At 60.3% G+C, this 24,762-nt stretch overlaps 2 protein-coding genes across 26 annotated transcripts; both read right to left on the bottom strand.

Annotated features, from left to right (window-relative positions):
* Positions 1-503: 503 nt before the first annotated feature.
* Positions 504-19,762, bottom strand: ARHGEF1 (Rho guanine nucleotide exchange factor 1). Of its 24 annotated transcripts, XM_072753620.1 has the most exons (31): positions 19,722-19,750; positions 19,540-19,629; positions 14,481-14,523; positions 14,306-14,389; positions 13,735-13,848; positions 11,720-11,818; positions 11,502-11,544; positions 10,993-11,239; positions 10,556-10,585; positions 10,181-10,280; positions 9,941-10,037; positions 9,825-9,860; positions 9,499-9,636; positions 8,504-8,609; positions 7,170-7,337; positions 6,728-6,873; positions 5,159-5,305; positions 4,740-4,822; positions 4,394-4,519; positions 4,174-4,288; positions 3,961-4,061; positions 3,697-3,774; positions 3,374-3,449; positions 3,125-3,292; positions 2,531-2,618; positions 2,301-2,387; positions 1,954-2,024; positions 1,774-1,860; positions 1,322-1,491; positions 1,130-1,232; positions 504-869 (listed from the first exon to the last, which is right to left on the bottom strand). In XM_072753620.1, the coding sequence occupies exons 3-30, from the start codon at positions 14,508-14,510 to the stop codon at positions 1,149-1,151; spliced, it is 2,919 nt and encodes a 972-aa protein (XP_072609721.1). In that variant the 5' UTR covers positions 14,511-14,523; positions 19,540-19,629; positions 19,722-19,750; the 3' UTR covers positions 504-869; positions 1,130-1,148. The 24 variants fall into 24 exon arrangements, with proteins under 24 accessions (XP_072609721.1, XP_072609630.1, XP_072609770.1 ...); XM_072753529.1 differs by lacking the exon at positions 1,322-1,491 and having other exon boundaries at positions 14,481-14,662; positions 19,722-19,762; XM_072753669.1 differs by lacking the exon at positions 7,170-7,337 and having other exon boundaries at positions 14,481-14,662; positions 19,722-19,762.
* A 1,016-nt stretch (positions 19,763-20,778) lies between these two features.
* Positions 20,779-24,406, bottom strand: CD79A (CD79a molecule). 2 transcript variants are annotated; one of them, XM_026014049.2, is made up of 5 exons: positions 24,226-24,406; positions 22,501-22,824; positions 22,218-22,336; positions 21,381-21,449; positions 20,779-21,248 (listed from the first exon to the last, which is right to left on the bottom strand). In XM_026014049.2, exons 1-5 carry the CDS (start codon positions 24,302-24,304, stop codon positions 21,129-21,131), a joined length of 711 nt encoding a protein of 236 aa, XP_025869834.1. In that variant the 5' UTR covers positions 24,305-24,406; the 3' UTR covers positions 20,779-21,128. The 2 variants fall into 2 exon arrangements, with proteins under 2 accessions (XP_025869834.1, XP_072588290.1); XM_072732189.1 differs by lacking the exon at positions 24,226-24,406 and adding an exon at positions 22,996-23,085 and having other exon boundaries at positions 20,959-21,248.
* Positions 24,407-24,762: the final 356 nt, after the last annotated feature.

The following is a 24,762-nucleotide window of genomic DNA, read 5'->3' as shown; positions in this document are numbered from 1 at the left end:
GTTTGAGGGGGGTCCCCGCCTGGCCCCACTCCCAAAGTGCAATACGGCGCCCAGCCTCTCCTGCCCGCCCCCCGTGCTGTGACCTGCGTGTTTGTGCGGCTGTGTCTCCCCTTGTGCCGGCCCCAGTCCTGACACCCTCCCCACACAGGCCCCCTGGGGACAGGGAGCTCAGAGCAATAACCCCGCCCCCAGCCCCCGCCCAGGAGGGCCCCCTCCCCACCAGCTCTCCACCACCCCCAGAGAGTTTACTACAAAAATAAAAGAGTGGAAAGGAGTGTGAGCCATGGGGGAGCCCGGCGTCACGGGTGACAGTGGGGGCTTGGGATGCAGGGGAGGGAGGGAGGGAGGTCACCTGGGGTGTCACTGTCAAAGCACAGGAAGGAAGGAAGGGAGAACCGGAGAAAGGCAGGGGGGATAGACCCAGAAAGGTGATGCCAGAGAGTCACCGAGGATTCCAGAAGCCACTCCAGGGCCCTTACCCCAACCTCACAAACACAGACCTCTCCTTAGATAATATATATTAAAAAATAAACCTCCAATTCAGGGTATAAAAACAGAGCAAAGGCACTTGGGGGTGGGGAATGGAGGGGTGCCCCCCCCAGGCAATACTGAGATGGCCTGGGGAATGGGAGAGGGTCACTGTGGTTCCCCCCTGCCAGAATGAAGCCCTGAGTCCCCCAAGCAGAAGGCAGGAGAGAGAGAAGGCCAAGGCCAATGGGAAGTTGGGGGAGGCAGTGATCCCAGCTGGGCCCCCCCAGGCATGGCCCCCCTGGCAGCCCGGTTCCCTCTCCTCGGACCCTTGGGGTTGGAGATGCTGCGGCAGCTGTGCTGTGCGGTGGCGGCGGGTGGCCCTCAGTCTTGCAAAAGGCCTGGGGGATGTAGGAGAAAGGAGATGGGGAGAGATGAAGAGAAACAGGGAAGGGGGGGGAGGGAGGAGGAGGAGAGGGGGAGGACCAGACAGAGAGGGCACAGAAGAGCCAAAGGAGGAGAGTGACTGGGAGGTGGAACCCTGAGATGCAGAGAGGCTAAGAGGGAGGGAGGGAGCACTCTGGGGCTGTGAAGGGAGCCCCTGAGATGCCCACTCCAGTCCCTCCCCTCCGGGCAGAGCTTAGGGCCTTCTGGTTCTTACCTGCCTGGCCCAAGGAGCCTCATGTACACCCAGGCTGGGGGGTGCTGTTCTCCCCAAGCTGAGACAGGAGGAGTCGCAGGTGACAAAATTCCTCCTCCACCTCCTGGTGGGGGAGTCCTCCATGAAAGGGGTCCGTCTTCCAAATCAGCCCCATCCTCCCCTCTGCCCTGCCCCTCTCTCCCAGGCCACCACCTCCAGCTGTTTCATGGTCTCCTCCAGGCTGAGCAGCTTTTCCCGAATTTCCTGGGTGTGGGTCTGTGTCGGGCTCAGGGGGCCACCCCCAGGGACCCCATCCCCTTCCTGGGGAGGCCCTGCCCCACTGTCTTCCTCCGAGGGAAACAGGAGCTGCTTCAGGGACAGCACTGGCAGGGACAAGGGGACAGAGTGAGAAGCAGGGCTGGAAGGGGGGGTGCTGCAGGGGACCGGGAGAGGAAGGTGGGAGCCAGGTTGAAGGGCTGGGGGATGTGAAGGGGGTACAGAGGAGAGGTGGGGGGGGCATGGAGGATGGAGGGCATCAAGGGAGGGCCAAAGGCTGCAGGAGAAGAGGGGTCAGGGCCACGAGGGTGCAGGCGGGTGCAGACCTGGTTCGCGCAGGGCCGGGGCAGGAGGGGAGTAGCAGCCCCTCGTGGGCAGTGCCAACCTACCTTTCTCAAGGGCCTTGGCAGCAAGCTGGCCCTCAGGGCGGGGCCTGCAGTAGGGCAGGAGGGTGCTGAGGATTCTCTCCGTCTGGCCTGGCAGGTAGGGGAGCGGACAGAGTGCTCAGTTCCTGCCTGGCCTCCTGGGGACACCCTGCCCCCACTCTGCACCCCCTCAAAGGCTCTCACCGTCAGCTGGGGGCATCTCTCGGCCACCACCATTGCCATTCTCTGAGCTGCTGAGCAGGGGTTCTCGGGTGCTGTGGGTAGGAAATACTGGGTGACCCCCCCCAGCCCCAAGAGGCAGCAGCAGGACAGCAGAAGGAGATGGGGTGGGAGGGGGGGATTGTCCAGAGACAGAAACAGAAGTTGAAGCTGGGAGATGGGAGACACGGGGAGCCTGGACAGGGGCCAGATGAGCTGTGGTGGAGTGGCACACACCTGCACACACACCCGTACACAGACACAGGGCCAGAACTCAGGTTCTGGAAACACACACTCCCCTGGCCCCTCAGCCCTCCGATGTCCTCCCTCACCTGCTTGGGCTGGGCCGGGGTTTGGGGCGAGAGGCGGGGGCAGGGACCTTCAAGGATCCAGCAGTTTCAGTGATGAGGGAACACCAGCTGGGGAGACAGGTCAGCCCCCAGGGCAGGCAGTCAGAGTCCCCAGATCCTGTGCCAGGGCCTCCCACCCCTGGCCTGCCCCCAGAGCTCCAGGAGCCTGGGCTTCCTCTTCCACCCGAGTTTAGAACCCAGACCCCCCTCACTTCTTCCGTTCCGACACCGTCTGGGCCACCAGCTCATATATCTGGGCCTCCTGATCCCAGGTAAAAAGGACATAGAAAGCTTTGTGATCTGCAAGGGGAGGGAGAGGGGGCTCAGAGCCAGGGTCACCCCGGTGTGCACTTCCCCTGAGCTGAGGCAGCCCCATGGTGGTGGCCTTAGGCTCCCCCAGCTCACCCCATCCCTCTCATGCATCCTCCAGAGGCTTCCCTCTCACCCTCTCACCCCCTAATCCATCAGTCAGCAGGTTCCCAGTCTGGCTCTCCCTAAAAAAAACCCCAGAGCCACTGGTGTGGCCTCCTGGCAGCATGTCTGCAAGCCCCTCCTCACTGGGCTCCAGCCTCCATCCCTGCTTCCCTAAGGTCAGGGTTGGCTGCTCCTCTGGGCAAACCCCTGGGGGGTTGCCCATCTCCTATCCTAAGATCCACAACCCTCCCGGCCGGGGGGCCGTGCCCAGCTCCAGGGCCCCTCTCACATTTTCCCACTCCTCCGCCTCTGCAGCCGCCTCCCGGTGCCAGTGTGCGTTTGGAAGGGTCATGGGCAGGGGAAGCCCCTGGGGCCACTGGGCAGGGCCTTACCGGTAGCCACCTCGCGGGTTATGGCGGAGGTGAGCCGCAGCACTGGCCGCAGCATGGTCTTGCCGTCGGGTGTGGGTGTCAGCGTCCGGCTGTGGGACTTGAGCAGCAGCCGATCGTCCTGGCGCTGGAGCAGCAGCAGCAGGTCATCCAGCAGCAGCACGTGTACCTCTGCAGATCAAGGCCTGTGCTCAGCAGCCACCCCACCCCCAGCATCCCACCCCCAGGCTCCACTCACTGCCCAGCGCTCACCTACAGCCTTGTCCTTCGTCAGCCGCCACGTCAGCGGACCCTCGTAGATCAGCTTCTTTTTGGTGATGTCCAGGTTCTGGAGGCAGGAAGGAGTCATGGTCGGCACAGGCGAGGGTGGGGCCGGGTGGGGCTGACCGTGGGGGCAGGACTGTAGGCAGGGGTCAGGATGGGCAAGCCGCAGAGAATGAGGGGGTTCAGGGCGAAGGAGTGGCTCTCACTCCCTGGGTGCATTATCAGAGATTCCCTGGGCAGGAGGGTCAGGGCTGGCCGAGGGCAGGAGGAGGCCAGGGAGAGGAGGGGAGGTCAGGGCAGGCAGGGGTCACCTTGAACTCGCTTAGCATGGGGTCGCTGCTCTGCCGCAGGAGGGACAAGTCCAGGCGCTTCTGATAATCCTTGAGCCGCTGGGGCAGGGAAGGGAGAGTCAGGGGACACGCCGAGGGCCGGGCCTGACCCACAGTGACCCTGAGGGGGACACGCCGAGGACCGGGCCTGACCTCCAGAGAAGTGGCCCCAAGGTAGACAAGGGCCCGCCAATCTCCGCATGTGGACGCCCATCAGCCTGGGCCCAGGATTTCGGCAGCACTTACCAGCAGGTCCTCCATGTCACGCACGGCTTGGTTAACATGGTGCAGAATTTCCCGGCAGCACTCAGCTGCCAGTTCCACTTTCTCCCGTTCTGCTGGCTCTTCTGTGGCAAAGGAGAAACCAGCCCTGGTGAAACCCCAACGAGGAAGCTCCTGCTCCCACAGCCACGGTTAGAGATGGGAGAGCCGGGGCCCAGCAGCTCTGGGGGCTGGCACCTGTGTTCTGCCCAATGCTCTGCAGGAGCAGGGGGTACTTGGTCAGACGCTGCATCTCCGTGGGGATCATATCCTTCAGCTGCAGGCGGCGGCACCGTGGGCGGCTCTCGGCCTCCTGGGGGCAGAGCGGTGCTGAGGTGGCCCATACCGGCCCGCCTCTGGGACTGTGACACCAGCCCCTTCCTCCCCTGGGACCCCAGGGCCCAGACCTCCCCCTTACCTGCACAAAGGCACAGAACCGAGGATCCTTGCGCTGCTTGGCTTTGAGCTGCTCTAAGGCAAATGACTGGCGGCTGCAGAAGCGGGAGGAGATTTTCTGGAACCATTTGCCTTCGGCATCATCAAACTACAGCGAGATTCAGGCCAGGGAGGGTGTCTCAGGTGGGATTGGGAAGAGCATGGTCTCACATGGGAATAGCAGCCTAGACAGGAGGACAGGGTGAGGGGCCCAGACCCCTGGGTCTTGATCGGGGAGAGGCTTGACACCTGGCCTTCGGGGGCCTGGATTCCAGGTCCCTGGCTGGGAGGAGGGGACCTGAGGGGGGACAGGGGCTGGGCGTCCTCACCCGGGCCAGCAGTACATCTCCGATCTCCTCAATGAGGCAGCCACTATCCTGCCTCCGCTTCATCAGACGATCGAGGAACAGGGCTGTGGAGAGCGTGAGGGAAGGGGGTGTTCCATCAGGGCCCACGAGGTTGTCTGTAGAACTAACCAGCAGGTGGCAGAGGCTGGGCTGCAAGTGTGCCTGTCAGATCCTTGGGGCCAATGGGCTGTCCCCGCGACCCCCACCCCAGTGCCATGAGCTTGTTGATGTGCCCCCTGGAATGTGAGCTCTGGGGGGTCTGGGGCTGCCCCAGGGCTAAAAAAGAAGCTGCCCATAGCAGGCACTCAAGGAGAAGGTGCTAGGCTCCAGGTTGAGCCGCCAAAAGCCTGGAGGAGGGAGCCCGTGGTGGGGTACATGGTGGGCCATGGCCCTGCACTCACAATGCACCTCGATGAGCTCGTCCAGGCTGGGGAAGATGTTCTGTAGATCCTCCATGGAGAAGAAGTTCCCTTCCAACATGGGCTGGTAGAAGAGGTCATGCAGCACCCGGAGCATGCGCACATGGGCAGCCTCTGTCACCAGTAGCTCTGTGAGGCCACCGAGCAGAAAGCATGGTTGCGGAGGGTGCAAACGATGGGGTGCAGTCTCAGAGGCAGGCTGGGGATGGGGGACAGGGATGGCTCTCTCTGGATGGAATCGTTCAGCCCTGAGATAGCCACTAAGGATTCCTTAACCTATTGCCGGTTTTCCTTGGCTGCAGCCGTCGGCTGGGGTGACCAACAGTCCCTGTGTGCCTGGCACCGAGGTCTTTCTCGGAACATGGGATTTTCAGTGCTCAACTGGGAGAGTCCCAGGCAAAGTGGGATGAGTTGGCTGCACCACCACCAGCAAGCCTGCAAGTGTGTTTAGCGTCCAGCAAGTCTCCCGGCCTTGGTTTCTGGAATAATGATACCCTTTACACACATGTTGATAGCCTTGGATCCAGGGATTTCCCCCCACACACCCAGAGGGAACATGCCTGGGTTTCAGGGGCCCCAGGAGTGCTTGGAGACAAACGCACAATTCTGTGTTACAAATATTTTTCTGATCAGAGAAATGGCTGTGCTGTCTGCTACGGTAGCCCCTAACCACATACAGGCCTTCAGATTTTAATCGAAACGAAATACAAAATTCAGTTGTCAGTCGTAATTGTCACATTTCAAGTGCTCAATGGCCGTTACGCGGCTGGTGGTACCCACGCTGGACAGCGCAGATATTGCATGTTTTCATCATTCCAGAAAATTCTACCAGATAGCACTGTTTTGTTTTGCTCGCATCCTTAGAAGGATCCGACACAAAAAGTATTCACCCACTGCCCTGACAATTCCGAATGAGGGCCCTTCTTACTATTAAACAACTTATAAATAAACTCCCAAACCACAGCTTCCAAAAAAAGTGTCCTACTTTGGCCAAACGGCCTCCACACACACAATTCGAAATCACAGACGAGAATCAAGGCAGAAACAATACTTCCATCATCTACCCGCCCAGAGGCAAGCACTGATAATATATTGATTATCTTCCAAAACTTGTTCCCGTGGGACTCTTTTTGCCCCTGAATGGTTAAGATCACAGTAAGAACAGTTTCACTGGAATGTTCTTACCCGGCCCTACAGCGAGCGTGCTAAACGCCTTGCATGAATCACCTCAGCTTCATGACAGTTTTTTGAGGCAGGGACTATTACTACCCAAATAAGGTAACAAAGATTTACGCTAGAAATACAACTTTATATACCCTTTCCAGCTCTTACCAGCATTGCCCTACACTATGAAAAATTCGCGGGGAATGTCACTTTGACACTGACAGCCACATTCCAGTTCTGTGAGTTGCTGTTCTACAGTTTACATAACAAATGGCCCTCGGTGGAAACTGGCTGCCTTCAAGTTCTGCCCGGGATGGACAGCTCCCTGTCTCTGCCAGCACTGGCTGGTGTCCCTGGCCACAGTGGGCTGCAGTGGGTGGTACTCACCGCTGATGACCTCCTGCCGCTTCACCTGGCTCTTAGGCAGGCTGTGCAGGGTGCCTGGGGGGATGAGCTCCCGCCAGCCAGGGGGCTCTTCTGGTTCCAGCTCTAGTCCTGACCGCCCAGGGTCCCCTTCGTCTCCAGGCTCAGGGCTGTGAGACAGAGGCCTTGTTAGGGCCCCAGCTTGGGGCATCCCAGGAAGGAGACTTCCATTCCTAGTGTCGACCCCATCCCCCTAATCCCATGGCCTTGGCATTGGACACCTCCAAAGTAGCCCATGCTGGAGAGCAGTCCCCAAATCTCTAGAAAGAAGAGTCCCATCCCTCTCCTGTGGCCTCAGTGACCTTAGCATCCAATACCTAGTTCCCTGTAATCTGGCAACAACCCCTCCCCGACCATCCTCCTGACTCTCCAGGCTGCCTCAGTAGGTGGGGGAGGAATGACCTACGTGGCTCGTCGGGCAGGGCCAAGCACGGCCGTGGCAGAGCTGGGGTCCATGTCCACGTCACTCCGGGAGCGGCCCCCACCCCGGCCCTTAGCCCCGAGGCTGCCCCGGGAAGGCCGGCGGCGGTCACTCACCCGCAGGCTCTCCGAGCGCCCCAGACGCCCCGACAGCCTGGACCCCGAGGCCAAGGACAGAGTCAGGCAGAGGCCAGGACAGAGACAGGGACAGAGACCAAGACAAGGACAGAGACAGGGAGAGACCAAGACAGAGACCAAGACAGAAGACAGGGACAGAGACGGGGAGAGACCAAGACAGGGACAGTTGAGGAGAGACCAGGAGAGGGACAGAGACCGGGAGATACCAGGTTGGGGACACAGGTGGGGAGATACCAGGTCAAGGACAGACAGGGAGAGACCAGGACGGGGGACAGACAGGGGACCAGGGTAGGGGAGACCAGGACAGAGATCAAACATGCAACAGAAGAGAGGAGAGAGTCAGAAGGAGCTGTGGGATTTCGGGGTGCTGGGGCAGTGGGGGTGGTCAGGAGGGACAGGGAGTCTTGTTGGGGGTGGGGAGGGAAACCCAGTATGGAGCACAGGACTGACCCCTCCCTTCCCTGAGGCAACGGGGTTGGGGGCTTGGGGGCGCAGAGCAGGGAGGTAAGGAGATTTCAATACTTAGCTCTTCTGCTGGGAGGGTGATGTCCCCACCCACCCCTTGCAGGGTGAAGGGGAGGGGGTGGCCCATGGGGAGAGGGGAGGGGCTGGGAGAAATGGGGGGAGGGGCTAGCCCTCCCCCCACCCAGGGCCCAGGCACCCACCTCTTCCACCTTCTGGGGAGAGAGGGGCACAGGGTCAGAGAAGGACCCAAATGGAACCCAACTCACCTCCCCCGCCCCCCAAAGGGCCCCCAAAGCTGCGGCACAAGGACAGGCAGGGGGCAGAGCCTGCCCCCCAACTGTGAGGAGGACAGGGCCCCCGGGCTTGGAGCACAGAGGGTGGGGGATGGAGGATAGGGCACCAGGAGGCAGGAGCAAGGCGCAGGGCAGGGCAGGGCAGTGGCTCAGAAGAGGAAGGGAGGGGATGGAAACCTGGAGGGGTGAAGAAGGGCGGCAAGAGTGCAGGAGGAGGAAGAGGGAAGAGAAAATGAGAAAAGGAAAAGTGGAGGATGGAAAGAGGCAGAAAATGGACAGAGGGAGGAGCAAGGCAGAGTGGAGATGGCTCAGGGACAGCAGGAGCAAATGGCAGCGCGACCCCCGGCACGCGCCTCCCCAGCCTGACAAGCCCATTTCTGCACCCAGTACCCGCACCCCACTGCCCACACCCAGCCCTGAGCACCTCTCTGTGTCAGGACCCTCCTCGGTGCTCTCCGAGGGCCCCGGGGGCTCCAGGCTGGCCGGGCCCTGGGGGGGTGGGTCCCCCAGCTCTGGCGGGGTGTCAACACCTGTGGGGATGAGGGGGAGGGAGAGCAGGGCTGGCTGCCGGGGCCCAGGGGCAAGACCCACACTCTGGGGCCTCCATTTCCTCCCAGGGAATGGGGGACGGGGGCTAAAGCCATCCAGTGCCTGGCTGACACCAGCAGCTGCCTGGCACTTGGGTGGGGGATGAACTGATGGAAAGGCCTCAGAGCACATGGCCGTGGGCAGCTGGGGCCAGGGGGTGAAGAAGCCACGGAACCAGGGCAAACTGGGTGCTCTGGGTGATGCCTCCACGTCCCTTCCTTCTCCCAACCTAAGCCAGGACTTGCAGGAAGAGGGTAGACCCCATTTAGGAATGAGAAGACTAAGGCTCAGGCAGGGCTTCCAAGATATAACCCAAGTAAGCCGCAGAGCTGGGACTTGAACCAAGGCCAGGGTTGGCCAAGCTGCTGTCTCAGATCCATGGGGTGACTGACAATGTACTCAGAGAGGGTTCTGGCAAATGACGCCGTGGGGGCGGATGGGAAATGTAGTCCAAGGAGGTGCACTATGCATCACCAGGATAGAGACTCAAGCTTGAGGAAAGCCATGGAATGGATGAACTGAGGGAAGGGGGGTGGTTATTAATAATACTGGTGACCGCAGGACAGCTGGGTGGCTCAGTGGTTGAGCATCTGCCTTCAGCTCAGGGCGTGATCCTGGGGTCCTGGGATCGAGTCCTGCATCAGGGTCCCCACAGGGAGCCTGCTTCTCCCTCTGCCTATGTCTATACCTCTCTCTCTGTGTCTCTCATGATAAAGAAATAAAATCTTTGAAAAAATAAAATAATAATACTGGTGACCAGGAACAGGGAGGGACAAGTGGAGAACTGAGGGGTAGTCTCTCTGGGGTGGGGATGGGGGGCAAGAAACTCACCTGGTTCCCGGTCAGGGCTGTCCCCGGGCAGAGGGTGCAGAGAAACTCCAGGGACATCCTGCCCAGGAGCCCCAACATTCCGGTCCCGGGAGGGCACCCCCAGGCCTCCCTTCCTTTCCGTAAGGCCTGGTTTCTCAGCTAGGGAGACATCCAGGGAACAGGGGGAAATGAGAGCCCAGCTACTCTAATCCACAGCAGCCTGTGCCCAGCCCCATCCTCCCCTCCACCCAGGAGCACACCCTGTCCCCTCCCCCCCACCCCTAGCCCCCCCAATCTCCAGCTCCCCACCCCCCACTGCCACCCCGGGCTTCAGGTAGGACCATTACCATCAGTCTCGACTTTGAGGTGTCGGAAATCCGAGGCTGAAACAAGAGATGGGACCATGAGGCGGGGGTTGTGTGGGGAAGTCATGGGGCAGGGGTCCTGAGGTGGGGCACCTCACCCTGAGGCTCTCCCCGGTTCCAGCGAGCAGGGTCTAGGAAGATGCTCAGGCCTTTTTTGGTCTTGGTTGGCTCATCTGACCGCCGATTCCCCATCACCTGAGGGAAGTAGGGAGAGCAGAGAGGGAGCTAAGCATCTCTGAGACCCAACAAAGCAGAATCAGACCCCAGGGGCAAGTCACGGGACTCCCTGAGGGTCTCTCGGGGAGAAAGGGGCCAGATTTGGGGGATCAGGGAGGCACCTTTTTGCGGAAGAAATTCATCCCTGACTTCTTGTCTCCGCTCTTGGTCCGCACCCCAAGGTGGCGCATGTACAGGCTGATGGCGTTGACCACAGCGGCACTGTGGGGAGGGGACGGTGAGGGCCCCAACACATGCGTGGACGCACACACGCCTATGGCTGCAGGGACACTGCTGTTCCTGAGCCTTCCCCTCCTCATTTGCTCCCCCACAACCCCACAACCGCTTCCAGCTGAGTGTCTGAGGAAGGGGGAGAAGGCTCCAGAGGACAGGACCAGGATGTTGTTCCGTGCCCAGGACCCTGATCCCCAATCCTCCTCCCCAGGGCCCAGGGGACTAAATGCCTCTCCTGCTGTCCTCTCTGCTTCCATCATCACCTCTTTTCCTCATCGTTAGAGATGGTGTGTCTGCAAAAATAAGAAAGAAGTTTATGACAAACTTGCTAAGCCTGGGTCCCTGTCCTTTAAGCACAAATGTCCGGGTTGCTGTCCCCTTAGAAGCATGGACAGGAGCAAGGAGAGGCAGAGAGGAAGAGTACCAAGGCTACAGAGGAGGATCACAGTAGGGAGGAGTGTCTCTTGTGAGGCAGCTCGGAGCTGCAGCGACAGGACCCAAGCACCAGGCCCAAACACAAGACCGCGGAAAGACCTAGAAACTGGGAGCGTTCCCCAAAACCAAGAACAGACAACACAAAACCAGGCAAATTAAAATGCCAGGGCTGGGGAAACCCAGAAGTCAGAGGCAGAGCCCAAATGTTAAGGAATGAACCCTGACGCTGCAGGGAACGGGCTGGGGAGGGGCAGGCCCCACTCACTGCATCTCCTCCAGGTGGGCCAGCAGCCGTTCAGCCAGGTGCCGCTCCCGGGCCTCAAAGTTGGCACGGTCCCGCCCAACCCAGGCCTCCAGCTGGGTCAGGTCCTGCTCCCAGGGTGTCATGCCCATGAGCCGCTTGGAGCGGAAGTCCTCCAGCAGCCGGCTAACAGCTGCCTGCTGGCTCTGCACTACCTCCTGTACAAACTGCCGCTGCAAGTCCTCGGAGATGACCTCGGGCCGCGTGCGGTCTGCGGGGACACAGGCAGGGGGCTGGGGGCCAGTTCCACCTACCCTTGGATTGCGACAGCCACACTTCCTTGGGCCATACTTCCTTGGGCCGCTATGGCCAGGGGGGAAGGAATCTGTGCTGTCTGCATGAGCAGGAGAGTGTGACCGCATGAGCAGAAGAGTGTGACCTCCCGCCCTGGGGCCCTCGGGGACAGCTGACCCCTGCCAGAGACCTCTCCCTCACCAGTCTCCCTCACCCACAGTCCTCTTCCCTCTCCTTACCAAGTTCAAAGGCGACGGCGGGAGGGACTAGCACCCGCAAAACCTGCTTGGGACAGAGAATGGAGTGAAGGGGAGGACTGGGCAGTGATGGGCTCTTGGGGCCGCAGCTGGGAATGGTTGGTCTGAGGGGAGGGAGCAGTGGAGGGAGGGCCAGGTGGGCAGAGTCTCCCCAGGACCAAGGAGTGGGGCGACTGGGGCCCCTTGAAGGTGTCTCTCACCGCCGTCTTGTCCAGGAAGCAATGGCAGAAGTCGAGGAAGGCCTTCTTGGCCTCCTTGGGGCCCAGGGAACTCAGCATGTCCGCGTGCAGGCAGCAGAGCTGAGGGGACAGAGCGTCACCTGTCCTCTCCACCCCCTTCCCACACCACGCTTTCCCTTGAAAAGCCTGAGGCTCACATCCTCTGGGAAGCGTTCCCTAATCTCCACCCCACACCCCGGCCCTTGCCTCTCCTGGCCTCCTTGGGACCACTGGGAGCATTTGCTCATTTTCTATCCTGTGAAATGGCTGTGGTTCCGTCTCCTGCTGTCACCTGCTACACTAAGAGGGCTACCACCACCACTGCTACCACCGCCACCGCCAGCTACTGTTAAAAAAGCTAGGCCTGCACCAGATGCTGTTCTACACGCTTTACCCACATTAACCTGGTCAATCACAGGCACTATCATCATCCCATGTTACAGATGAGAAAACTGAGCTCAAGAAGCTTGCCCAAGGTCACACAGCTAGTTAGTGGCAAAGCAGGGATTAGAATCTAGGCAGCCAAGGGGTGGTGGAAAGCGGGGGCAGTTGGGATGATGGGTGACAGGCACTGAGGGGGGCAACTTGACGGGATGAGCATTGGGTGTTATGCTCTATGTTGGCAAATTGAACTCCAATAAAAAAGTATACAAAAAAAAAAAAAAAAAAAGCAAAGAAGCTTCTACCAGCAGAAAATAAAAATAAAAAAAGAGAATCTAGACAGCCTAGAAATACCGTGAGCAATGTGAAGGTTTTTTTGTGTGTGTGAGCACACACATGTGAGGTTCCGACTCATCTGTGCCCCAGATAGGGCCTGGGTGCAGTGGGGGCTGGGTAAATAAACAGGTGGACGAGTGGGGCTCACTCACTCACCACTCACTCCCTGAGCTTGCCTCCGTGTCAGCCCCATGCTGGGTGATGCCGGCAATGCACTGCAAACTCCAACCTGCCTTGGCTCCTGGCCTCTTTCGACAGGTAAGTGACATGGTCTGTGTGCTAAGGACTCAGCCCGGTGGGGGCAGGACTCTAATTCTCTGCTGTAAACACTTAGAACAAACCTCGGCACAGCCCCAGACTCCACGACAAAAGTCCACGAGAGGCGAACGGTTTCCTAGCTGATGAGGTGAGGGGGCCACAGGAGAGATTCCAAAGCTGGGGGCCATCGGGGTCACCTCGGCCAAGCCCCTGACCCTTGTCAGGCCTGTTGCCACATCTGGCAGAGGACACAGCAGGAAGCGCCATCCCTGGGCTACGTGCCAGGCCAGTGCTCTGGGCTATGCACCAGTTGTAGGGTGTTCTTGGGTTCTTCTTCGGATGAGCTCCTTGTCCACAGAGCACCCCACTCCAGCCCGCGCAGCGGCCTCTTCCTTCCTAAGTCACCTGCTGGGCTCCCTAGACTCTGCAGGTGCTTCTGGACAGCACGGTCCTGCACCCGCCGTGGCCCAGGTAATTTCTGCCTGCTGTCTGTGGGTCAGGAGTTATGTTCGCTCCACCTTGTGGGCTGCTTGCAGGCGTTCCTCGTTTCTGGGCCAGGGCCTGGCGTGCTACCTAGACCTGGGAAGGCTAGTGGCTTCCTCCCACGCACTGGCCCTGAATTAATGACTGGTGGCGGCTGCTGAGGCCACAGAGGAGGTTCCACTTCCGGGACCAGTGGGAGAAGGCGCTGTCATTGACAGGTGACCCAGTCACAGGCAGGGAAGGGCGGTGGGGGGCATGTTCTCTGCCAGCTTCTGGATTCTCCGTTGCTCTCTGCGTGACCCTGCCGTGTGGACTCTCCCATCTGCACTCCCTGCTCACTGAGATTTACGCGGGGAACCTGCAATCTTGTCAGAGGCCACATGGCTAGCATTCTGGCTCTCTATTTCTAGATCTTGCGCTGTGTGTTCTGGATCTGATTCTGGACCCTCCTTTGTCTTCAATTGTCTATGTCGCTGAGTACTGAGGCCTGACCCAACCCAACCGAACCCCTCCCTCTGCCCACCCAGCCCTGCCCTCACCAGAGGTCCTGGTTCAAACTGCAGGGCGACGTGCTGCAAGAGGGCCATGAGGTGGGCAGGCCGCCGCTTCACCTGCTCCAGGCTCTGGAACTGGCTGTTTTGCTCCTCTGTGTTCTGAGGGTGGAGATGGGGGTGAGAGAGCGGGGAGCAGAGGAGGGACATGGGGGTCGACCCTTCCCCTTTCTGGCAGAGGTGTCTATGCGGTCATGGTGGTGGCCAGGGCTGGTGTTAGGGAAGGTGGATGAGATTTAATGTGGTAATGGTGGGCGATGAGGACAGGCATTAGGAGACAGAGGAGGGATCTGTGCTGTAATTAAGGAGGGTGGTGATAAAAACCAAGGTTAGAGTACCCAAGGGTGGGAGTCTGTGTCATAATGGGGCATCGAGGATGAAGTAGTAGGGGATGAGGATGGTGGTACCCAGATAACAGAAAGAGGAATGGGGAAGTAAGAGGAGGCAGGAAGCAGCATCCAACATGGACCTAAGGAGGGAGGGGACACTGAGGGTGGGACTTGAGGGCTGGGACGAGGGAGACTGGGACAGAAGCTTTTCCACCCCATCTCCCCCTCACCGTCTCCAGCTCATTCTCAAAATCCTCGTCCTCAGCCCCAATGATGCTGACTGGCACCAGGCCAGGCCGCGGTGGTCCTGGTGCCTGTGGAAGAGGTGATATGGCTTCAGCTCAGGGTGCAAACCCACCTCGCAGCCCCCCAGTCCCCTCCCCCTCCCAGGCTCTCTCCACTCACCAGCCCTCGGGCAACGTTGTCTGCCTCCATGGGCTCCACAGGGCTGGGGAAGAGGAGGGGCGATGGTTAGGGGGGGCAGGAGGCAGCGGCACAGGGAGGTTACTCACAGATTCCTGGCCCAGGTGTGAAGGTGAGTAAACAGCCTCCCCGCCAATCCCAGCCTCTGCAGCTCAATGGGGCCTCTGTGTGGCGACAAAGAGCCCTTCAGAGGCCAGTCAGGGCGGGGGAGCCCAAGGACAGGGAGCCCTAGTGGGGGGGGGGGGGGGCGGAGGCCCAGGAGCCTGGGTCCATAAGAGAGCTCTGGCCAGGAGAGCCTATAATTTGAGGTCCCTAATAGAGGAAGGACTGGGGGCCTGGACCCCTGGTTCTGAGGAAGGTGGAGGGAGGGGGCCTGGACTGGGGGTCTGAGGGAGGAGGGGGCTGGGGGCCTAGACCCCTGGGTCTGAAGGAGGAGGGGGCTGAGGGCCTGATCCCTGGGTCTAAGGGAGGAGGGGGCTGGGGGGCCTGGACCCCTGGGTCTGAGGGAGGAGGGGGCTGAAGGCCTGGATCCCTGGGTCTAAGGGAGGAGGGGGCTGGGGGGCCTGGACCCCTGGGTCTGAGGGAGGAGGGGGCTGAAGGCCTGGATCCCTGGGTCTAAGGGAGGAGAAGGCTGGGGGGAACCTAGACCCCTGGGTCTGAGGGAGGACGGGGCTGGGGGCCTGGATCCCTGGGTCTAAGGGAGGAGGGGGCTGAGGGCCTGGATCCCTGGGTCTGAGGGAGGAGGGGCTGGGGCCTAGACCCCTGGGTCTGAGGGAGGAGGGGGCTGAGGGCCTGGATCCCTGGGTCTGAGGGAGGAGGGGCTGGGGCCTAGACCCCTGGGTCTGAGGGAGGAGGGGGCTGGGGGCCTGGATCCCTGGGTCTGAGGGAGGAGGGGGCTGGGAGCCTGGATCCCTGGGTCTGAGGGAGGAGGGGCTGGGGCCTGAACTCCTGGGCCTGAGGGAGGAGGGGGCTGGAGGTCTGAGGGAGGGGGGGCTGGAGGCAGGACCCCTGGGTCTGCGGGAGGAGGGGCTGGGGGCCTGGACCCCTCCGTCTGAGGGAGGAGGCACTGTAGGATTGATCCTAAGGAGGCAGGGCCTGGAGGCTAATAGAGATGGGAAGGTTAAAGGAAAGGTAGAAAGGAGATAAGTGGGGTGTGGGGGGGCTCTCCTTAACCTGACAGGCCTGGGGCCGGATGTTGCCTCTGAACCCACCAGCCCCACTTCCTGTGACAGGAAATCTAATGGCAAATCCCCCAACCCCCAACCCTCTCCACATAAGAAAACAAAAATCTGAACCTCCTTTCCCCAGACCCTAAGTTTCTTTCCCTCGGGGACCTGGTATCTTCCCCAGCTTCCAATCCCAGAAAGCAAGGGACAGTCCTCAGCTAGCTCAGCCCCAGGTGTGTCTGCCTCCCTCACCCTGTATCCATCTGTCCCGCCAGCTCTCTGGCTGGCCGTCCCTTGAACATGCCTCAGGTCTTTGCCTCTCTTCTCCGTCTCCCCCCCTCCTCCCTTCAGACCAGTCTCACTTTCCCACCATCTCTGCTTCCCCTCCCCCTTAGCCACCTCGCCCTAACCCTGCTTCTGTAAGTATCTTTCCCCTCAGCCGGTGTCTCTGCCGGTCTTCTTCCCACATCTGGTTCTGCGGCCACCTCTCTGAGTCCTTGTGAGTCACTGTGTCACGTGCTGTCTCTCATCTCTCTCGCTCTCCCATCTCTTGCTGGTTTTCCCATTTTGTCTCCCGTAGAGTCTCTGCTTCCCCCTGCATCTTCCCACCACCATCTTCTGTATCCTTAATTAGTCTGACTAATGCCACTCGAGCCCGTGTCAGGCGGGAAGGAGCTGTGGAGTCGGGGTGGGGTGGACGAGTGGGGTGGGGGAGCTCCCCCACAGTCCAAAGCTATTTATAACCCTGGTCACTGGAGACTCACCCTCCTGCCTCCTCCAGAGGCCTCCTCCCTAACACTCAATAAATGGTGGCTACAATTTTGATTACGATCATGAAACAATGATGCTTTCTGGAGTGTCCAAGTGTCATCCCACGGGTTCCCCAGAGCACACCACATTTTTATTCTCTTCCATACGGTGTATCTGTCCAACTTTGAGTGTGGGTAATTTAAGATTTGAGCACTGTTAAATCTTCACGTGAATAAACTTGCAAACCAACACAAAAAAAATAGCAAAGTGATTATTTATTATAAAAGCTAAACTTAACTAGCACATTGTGCTAGGCATTGCCCCCAGTGCTTCTCACATATGAACTCACTTAAAGCTCACAACCACAAGCACCCATGCAATTAGTATTCTCGTAATCCCTTTTGAGGTGGAAAACCTTTACCAAGCTACCAGCTGCAACTTCTTGGCTGGAAAACATGACCACACACATGGAAGGACCATGCTCAAACCCATAGGGGTGGAGGGTGGGTGGGCAGGAAGGTTCAAAAGAGGCAGGGAGATTCCACAAAGGGCAAAGGAGAGGACACACGTTATGTGCGCAAATGCTCAGTGCCAGACGGGTCCCATGTCATGCACTTGACACAGATTATCTCCTTCGTTTCTCATCATGGAAACACAAAATAATAGCTCATTTAACCTAAGTGCCATTAAGCATACACCAGGCATAACATTACTGCTTTACATGTATTAGCTCATTTAATCCTCTAAATGACCCCTGGAGGTCAGTTCTATAACTATCTTCATTTTACGGAAGAGGAAATCGAGGCACAGCTGACAAGGGACAGAGCCAGGATTCAGACCTGGTTCTGAATCCTGGCAGTCTGGTCCCAGCGTTTATGCACTTTAACGACCAGAATGTGCTGCTTCAGAGCATGGGGACCCCCCCGCCCCAACCTTTAGGAAACTAAAATCTGAACCAAAGCTGAAACACATCTGGTCTCTTTATAGTGTTGGAAAAGTCAGGAGTATGTGGGCACTGTGACTTGGGCAGGAGTGCAGGTTGCTGCTCAGGCTGCTCCACAGAGGCTTAGGGCTCAGAGAGCATTCTGGCAAGGAAGGGGGGCAGGGGCTGGCTGCTTAGGAGATAGAGGGTGAGGGGGCGCCACAAAGGGTAATCATAGGTTGAAGCTGTCAGATGCATCTATAAGCAACTGAAAAGGCCTAGGGTCCAGCAGAGGGGACTCTGGGGTGGTGGTGGTTAGGGAAGGTTTAGAAGGTTCTTAAGAGGTGAGGATCCTAGAGCAAAGCAGGCACCAATTGGGGACTACGTGTGCGCCTGGATTCTATGCAAGGTTTCTGATCTATGACACTTGAGTGGATGACCCTGGTTCCCAAGAACCTCCGGAAGCCCTGAAGAACTTAAAATACAGAGTAGTCCAGGTAAGCCCATGAGGTGCCCTTGGAATGTATAAGGCTCCAGATTCTGACACATGGTGGGTCTACACGGAGCTAAGGATCACACAGCATCAAGATTCCATGTGTAAAGCAGCCAGTCTGTAGGAGCTCTGGACACTTAAAGGGGGGCCAGAATTCTATAGGAGCAAGCGATGGTCCCAGGGCCCAGGATTCTAGGGAGTGCTACTGACCGATGGGGACCCCGCATCTATAAGAAGCCGAGTTTCCACGGGGGGCTAGCAGGAAGCTGGGGGGTCTTACAGACCTTGCAATTTCTATGGAACGTGGCGCATCTACACCAGCCCCTAAATCCGACGTGGGACGTGGCGGGTCTACACGGGCCCCAAATTCTACAGGGGACGTGGCGGTGCGCACGGCCAGGGATGATGCGGCCGACCTGCGGAGTCAGGGTCTGACGCCCGCCGGGGGCCGCGTCCCTCACCTGCTCCCGGTCGTAGGAAAATCCACAGCAGCCTCCACAACCGAAGCCTCTGCGCGCCGGCTCCGGGGTCCCCCCACCCCCGCCGCCGAGTCGCTCTAGCTGCCCCAGCGTCTACCTTTGCCTCCAGCTCCACTCCTCCCGCCGGCCGCTCTAGCCCAGCTCCTGCCAGGCTCCGGCCCCGGCGACTCTACTCCTCCCGCCGGCCGCTCTAGCTCTCCGCTGCGCCACGCTGGCCAGATAGGGCCGCTCTGGCCTGCCTTGGAGGGCTGGCGTTTCCGTATCTCGACTGCCTCTGTCACTCTACCGCGCCCCGCCCCCTGCCCCCGCCCCCCAGCCGGACTGGAGAGTGGTTCCAGCTCCCGGGTCCAGGCTCAATCCGCGGTCTCCTGGTCGCCCCTGGCCCTCAGTCTTCGGACTGGGTTCCCCCCTCCACCTGGGTTGCCTTCCTGACTCCTAACTCCCTAACTTCCTCACCAGCCGAATTCCCAAGGCGTACGCTAATTTCCCCGGCACCCCCACCGCCCCGGCAGCACGCTTTCCGCTCGGGCTGAGAAGCAAAACTGGGTTCCGGCGTTACCTTTCTCGCTGACTTGCAGCGAGCCTAAGTAACCTGGAAAGAGTAATTCTTTCCGAGCCTCAGTCTTCCCACCTGTACAATGGGGGAAGATCTCCAGCTCCCTTCCCTACAGCCCATCTCTCAGGGTGTAATTAATGGCCCAGCCAAAGAGCTTTCCAGAAATGCTTTCAAACGCGCTCTGCAACTTTCAGCTTCATTCCCGGCGGCCTACGGCGTGGTTATTGACGTTTTTCTTTTCTCGGCGGCCCTGAAGCATGTGGGGTGGGAGGACGGTGCTTGAAAAGCACCTGCAAGTTCAAATCCCAACACCACTCGGCCCCACGGTGTGTGTGTGCGTAGCCTGGGACAAGCCGGTTCCCCTCCCCGAGCCTCAGTTTCCCCACCCGTACAGTGGGAGTGATCATCCGTCCTCTGCTGGACAGTTGGGAGGCCTCGACTCCGGCCTCGCACCCTTCATCCCCACTTATGGGCACTCGGCAGGTATTAGTTCCCTTCCCTTTGCCCCCCTTTGACAGATGGGGAAACTGAGGCCCAGGGAGGGGCGGCCGCAGGCTGTGAGCGGCGCTAGGAGGCCCCTGCGCTGCCGGCAGCGCCCCGGCCCCCTCCCTCCTCCTCCCCACTTCCCCCGGCGGCCAAGGGGCGGGAGGCCGGGCGGGGCCAGGGACCGTGTACCTGGAGTCCTCGCGGGGAGGTGGCCGGCGGGGCGCCCGAGGTCGGGCTCAGCGATCCCGGGCCCTGCGTCCCGGCTCCCGCTTCCTGGCTCTGGCGGGGCAGGAAGTCGGGGCGTTTTTCCGGAGGCCCCCGCCCCGCCGCCCCTCCCCGCTTCCTGCCCGCGCCCCGCGCCCGCCCGGCACCTCCGCTTCCTTCCCCTTCTCTCGCCGCCCGCGCGGCCCCTCCTTTGCCGGCTCGGCCCGGGGACCCGCCGGCCCCGCCCCGCCCCGCCCCGCCCCGCCCCGCCCGGCCCCTCCCGGCCCGCCCGGGCTTTGTCCGTGGGTCGGTCGGTCGGTCGGTCCGCGGAGCTGGGGTCGGGCTCTCGCCCCCGCGGCTGTCCTCGTCGCCTGGGGGGGGGGGGGCGGGGCAGCCCGGTCCGCTCCCCGCCCGGCGCCTCGGGCCTCTCCGGCTCCGCCGCGCCGTGCGGCGCTTCTGTCCGCGGCGCTTTCTGCCTCCCGCTCCCGGGCCCTGCTTCTCCGCGCGGCCCCTCCCCACCGTCGCTTCCTCTGTCTTCCCATCCCCGGGGGAAGACATGGCCACCTCGGTCGTCCCCCCAACGATTGCTTCCTCTGGAGTCCCAGGGCTCAGCCTCTCCAGGACCACTCTTCTATGGACCCTTTTTTCTTTCTCTGTCTCCTGCTTTCTCTCTTCCCCAGATCTCTGTCTCTCCCTGATTCCCTGTCCCCTCATTGTCCCTCTCTTCACTTGGCTCTGGGTGCCCCTCACTGTCTCTCTTGTCTCAGCCTCTCTCGCCTGTCCCAGGAACCCTGCACCCCTGTGCCTATGGCACCTCCCCCGCCCCGGGGCGCCCCACCATCCGCAGGTGAAAGCCACAGACTGTCCAGACGCCCCTGCCACAAGCCCATTCCCCGAGAACTGCTGTGCCTGGCTGTAGCCAGAACCTGTTACAGGCCCTGTGTTCTTCGTGGGACTGAAATGCACATAAATGTGGCCACCTGGCTCCTTTCTGTGTCCCCTCCCTGCCCAGGGGCGTAGCCTGGGGTGAGAGCCTCCCCCAAATACTTCCTATTTCTCTCAGAGAGCAGCTAAGACTGGCTACCTGGCCCTCCGTTGTGGGGAGTGGGCAGGGGCTGCGGGCCCAGAATCCTGGGTCTGAGAGAGAAGGGGGCTGGGGGCCTGGACTCCTGGGTCCCACCAGAGGGGAGCATCCCCATGAGATCCATGACTCCTGCCAAGGTCTGCAGTTGGGAAGGATTTATTATCACTAAGTGGCCATGACAGAGCAGGGAGGGGGAGGTGACACTAACGAGGCTCTACAATCAGCTCCCCTAGAGGCAGCGATTAAGGGCTCATTACCCGCTGGGTGTTGGGGGGGCGGTGGCTGGGAAAAGCAGCAGGAGGAGTGCTGAATTGGGGCATGGGGAGGGGATGAGGACAGTCTAAAGGGAAGAAGAGCAGACACCCTCAAGGGAGAAGTTGAGTCAGGACACTTCCAGGAAAGATTATGAAAAGAGAACAGGAAGGGGTGGGGGGACACCAGAGCTGGCAACACAGCAGGAGAGGGCAGCCCACAGGGTCACCCTGCAGGGTCACGGCTTCTCCAGCTGGACATCCCCGTCTCCAATGTGGAGGCTTCCCACGTCCTGGTAGGTGCCCTGGAGGCCCCGGGAGATGTCCTCGTACATGGAGCAGTCATCCAGATTCAGGCCCTGGGCGTGGACACACGGTGGTGGGGCTCAGCACCCTGACGCCCAGACCCATGGCCCCACATGACCCCGGGAAGGACCCCCATGAGAGCCCCAACGCACCCGCCCCTAACCTGTCCGCACTCGCCCACTCACCTCATAAAGGTTTTCGTCTTCATAGTCATCCTGGGCATCCACCCCAAACTTCATATTTTGCCATCGTTTCTGGGAGGGAGGGATTGGGAGCCACAGTGAGGGGAGGTGGGAGGAGAAGATGTTTTCCGAACCTCCTGGATGCTGAGAGGTGCTTGACCAGAGGAGGTAAGGTATGGCCAAAGCCACATAGCGGGTGAGTGGCAGGTGTCTCTGGATCCAAGCCCGTGTCCCCCTGGCTGTCTCTACTGCCTCACTGCTCTTGCACGAGCCACAACTATCATAGAAATGGCAGTGGCTGTCCTGTGGCCTAAGGCGGGGCTGGTGCAGGTCAGAGACTCCAGGAGGACAGCCAGCCCCCCTCTTCCCTGGCTACCTCTGGAGGGCTCCTGTGCTCCTGGTTGGGAGGGGGGGTAGAGTGAGACACCATGGCTGGGTGAGGGGGGCTTGGGGGGGTATGAGGACAACCTTGAGGGGAGACTGGGTGAGGAGGCCCCTCTGGGCCCTGCCCCCTTTATTTATTTATTTTTTAAACATTTTATTTATTTATTCATGAAAGACAGAGAGAGAGAGAGAGAGAGGCAGAGACACAGGCAGAGGGAGAAGCAGGCTCCTTGCAGGGAGCCTGACGTGGGACTCAATCCCAGGACGCTGGGATCACGCCCTGAGCCAAAGGCAGACGCTAAACCGCTGAGCCACCCGCTGAGTCCCCCCTGCCCCCTTTAAAATCCTGTCATGATGCTAATTCATTTGCCCCTCAGCCTTGGGATGGGGCTGTCACCCTCCCATGCTAGGAGGGGACCTCAGCGTCAGAGGGTTCCGGTCCACCGGGGGGCTCACCCTGAACAGCAGCAGGGTCCCAGGCACCACGGCACAGAACAGCAGGATGATGCCCTCGGCTGTGATGATGTTGTTCTTGGTACCCTCTCCCATGTCCAGGAAGGGTCTGGGGAGCCGCTCTGGGAGGAGGGGGTGCCGCTCAGAGCACTGGTACCTCCCCGCCCCAACCCTCCTGGCCTCCCAGTCCTGTCCCCACCCTCTGATGTCCGCGGCCCCATCGTGGTGGCGCAGATGGGGCAGCATGGCCGGGTGGCCTGGGAGCCACACCGGGGCTGGCACTCACCGCGCACGCGGAGGTAGGTGCCGCAGGACTGCTGGGAGCTGAGGACTTTTTGGTTGAGATCTTTCTCCTCCACCTGGCATCTGTACATGCCCATGTGGCTCTTGTTCACAGTTTTGATGGTCAGCTCGCCGTTGGGGCCTTTGCCGTAGCTCAGGAAGATGTCGGGCCAGGTGGCGTTGCCTTGGAGGACGCGCCACCACGTGATGTTGAGCTTGCTGGACAGCCTGCTGCGGTTATGCAGGCACTGGAGGCGGGCTGTTTCCCCCAGGCTCACTGTCATCGATGGCGGGCCCCCGTCCACCCACAGGGCCTGGCTCCCGGGGCCTGTGGAGAGGAGGAGACAGGGACTGTGGATGGGCCCCAGCTCTGGCCCCTGCAGCAGCAGCACCCCTGGGCGCTTGTGTGTGTGTATGTGTGGAGGGTGTTGAAGACACTCCTGAGGAGGAGTGTGAGACACCTTGGGGTGGTGACACACCCCTGTGGGTCCCCACTCACCTCACCAGCGCCATCTCTTGCCACCCTCCCTGCCTGCGCTCTGTCCTTTGCCCCCAGAGAACTCAGTGGCCTTTGGATGTTTGATTTCCTTGCAGTAGGAGTGTCCTGGACCAGGTAGCAACCTCCAGGATCAGTCTGGGCATCACCTCCTCTTCCTGAAGGCCTTCCAGGCTCGCTTTCCCAGCCCCGAGCCCCTCCTGGCACCTGGCACTTTATCTGGTGTAATCTTCACTAACCCCTTCGAGGTAGGTTCTCTCATTATCCCATTTTGTAGGTGGGACAGCTAAGGCCCAAGGAGGACGCGTTGATTGCCTGGCATCACCAGGGCAGCAAGAGAGGCCTTTGGGCCTACCTTGCCCTGTGACCTCAAACCCGTCTTGTTCTTTGTAACTTGTGTGTGTAGACCTGGGGGTCAGGAGTGAGTTAGGTTGGCAACTGGGTGCACGGAGGGTGGGGGTGGGGGTTAGGGGAGGGCCTCAGCGAGGTGGTTGGCTGCTGGGGAACCAACCCAGCTCCCAGTCCCCCAGGCCGGCCCACCCACCTGGCTGGCTCTGCTTCTTTTGGAGGGAGGAGGTGGGAGGTGAGGAAGAGAGGAGGAGGAAGAGGTGGAGAAAGAAGCAGCAACCTTAGGGGCGTGGGAGCCAATCCCCGGCCCCACTCCCACTGTGTAACCCGGACAGTCACAGCCCCACCAGCTGGCATTGTATGGGGTGGAAGTGGGGAGGAAGCCCCAGGAGGGCAGTGTCTTGATGAGGAGCCCCCTTCCCCAGCACTGAGAAGGGGTTCCCTACACAGTGGGGTGACGGAGATTCAAGGCAAAGAAGGAGAAAGCTGTTTCTTCTCTCTGAAGCTGAGTGCTACCCCCAAGTCCCCTTCCTGCCCCCAGCTCTGGAGCTCAGTCAAGGGCAACCTTAGTTCCTTATTTTGACCTGTGGGGATGAGGGGGTGGGGAAGTCGTCTGTCGCCCTGTTCTCCGTCCATGTGGCTGTGGACACCCCTTCAACTTTGCCGAGTCCCCTGCAGCCTCCCCTCGGACCTGCGGCCTGCTCAGGATGGTCAAGCAGGTGGATGCAGTTTCTTTAGGGGCTTTCCCGGCACCCCCCTACACCTGCTGGCTCTTCACTTCCACTCCCAGTGCCTTCGTCTCTGCCTCTGCCCTCTCTCCAGCCTCCTCAGTCCTCCCCGCCCCACCAGCCCCCACCTCCCAGCACCAGCCTGTTAGCCACGTACCCAGGCCACCAGCAGAGATTAGGAAGAGGAGAAAGGTGGTGGCACACAGCGCTTGGAGGAGTCCGGGACCCCCAGGCATCTTTCCCAGTGGGGTGGTTGGTCTGGGGAGCAGCAGTCCTGGGGTACCAGATTCCACCTCGGCTGCCCCGAAACCCCGCCCCACTTCCTGCCCAGCCCTGCCGGAGATGGGCTCCAATGGCCCCACGGCTGGGCCCCTTCAGCTGTGGCTGGAGGAGGGGGGGCAGCCCCTGTCACTGTGCTTCAGGCCCGGAGTGGAGAGAAACCGCTCCCTGCACCTGTGGCCACAATTCCCCTGAGGGGAGGTTGCTGGGTGGGGGAAAGACACCAGTCGAGGCCTGGCTCCTCGCAGGCCAGCCCTGGGAAGGAAGCCTGAAGGAGCCAAAGTCTGAGGTGTCTCTTGCCTGCTGGTGATCTGCCGGCCCGGAGCTTCTGAGCCTGGTCTCCGCTCCTCACTGGCTGTAGGCAAAGCTTATCTCCTCTCTTGAGCCTCCATGTCCTCACTTCTTGGTGCTGGAA

The sequence above is a fragment of the Vulpes vulpes genome, chromosome 1 (genome assembly GCF_048418805.1).
Source record: "Vulpes vulpes isolate BD-2025 chromosome 1, VulVul3, whole genome shotgun sequence".
In the NCBI taxonomy this organism is placed as follows: Eukaryota; Metazoa; Chordata; class Mammalia; order Carnivora; family Canidae; genus Vulpes; species Vulpes vulpes.
Note: the sequence above shows the minus strand (reverse complement) of the source record. Positions and strands in the feature narration are given on the sequence as shown.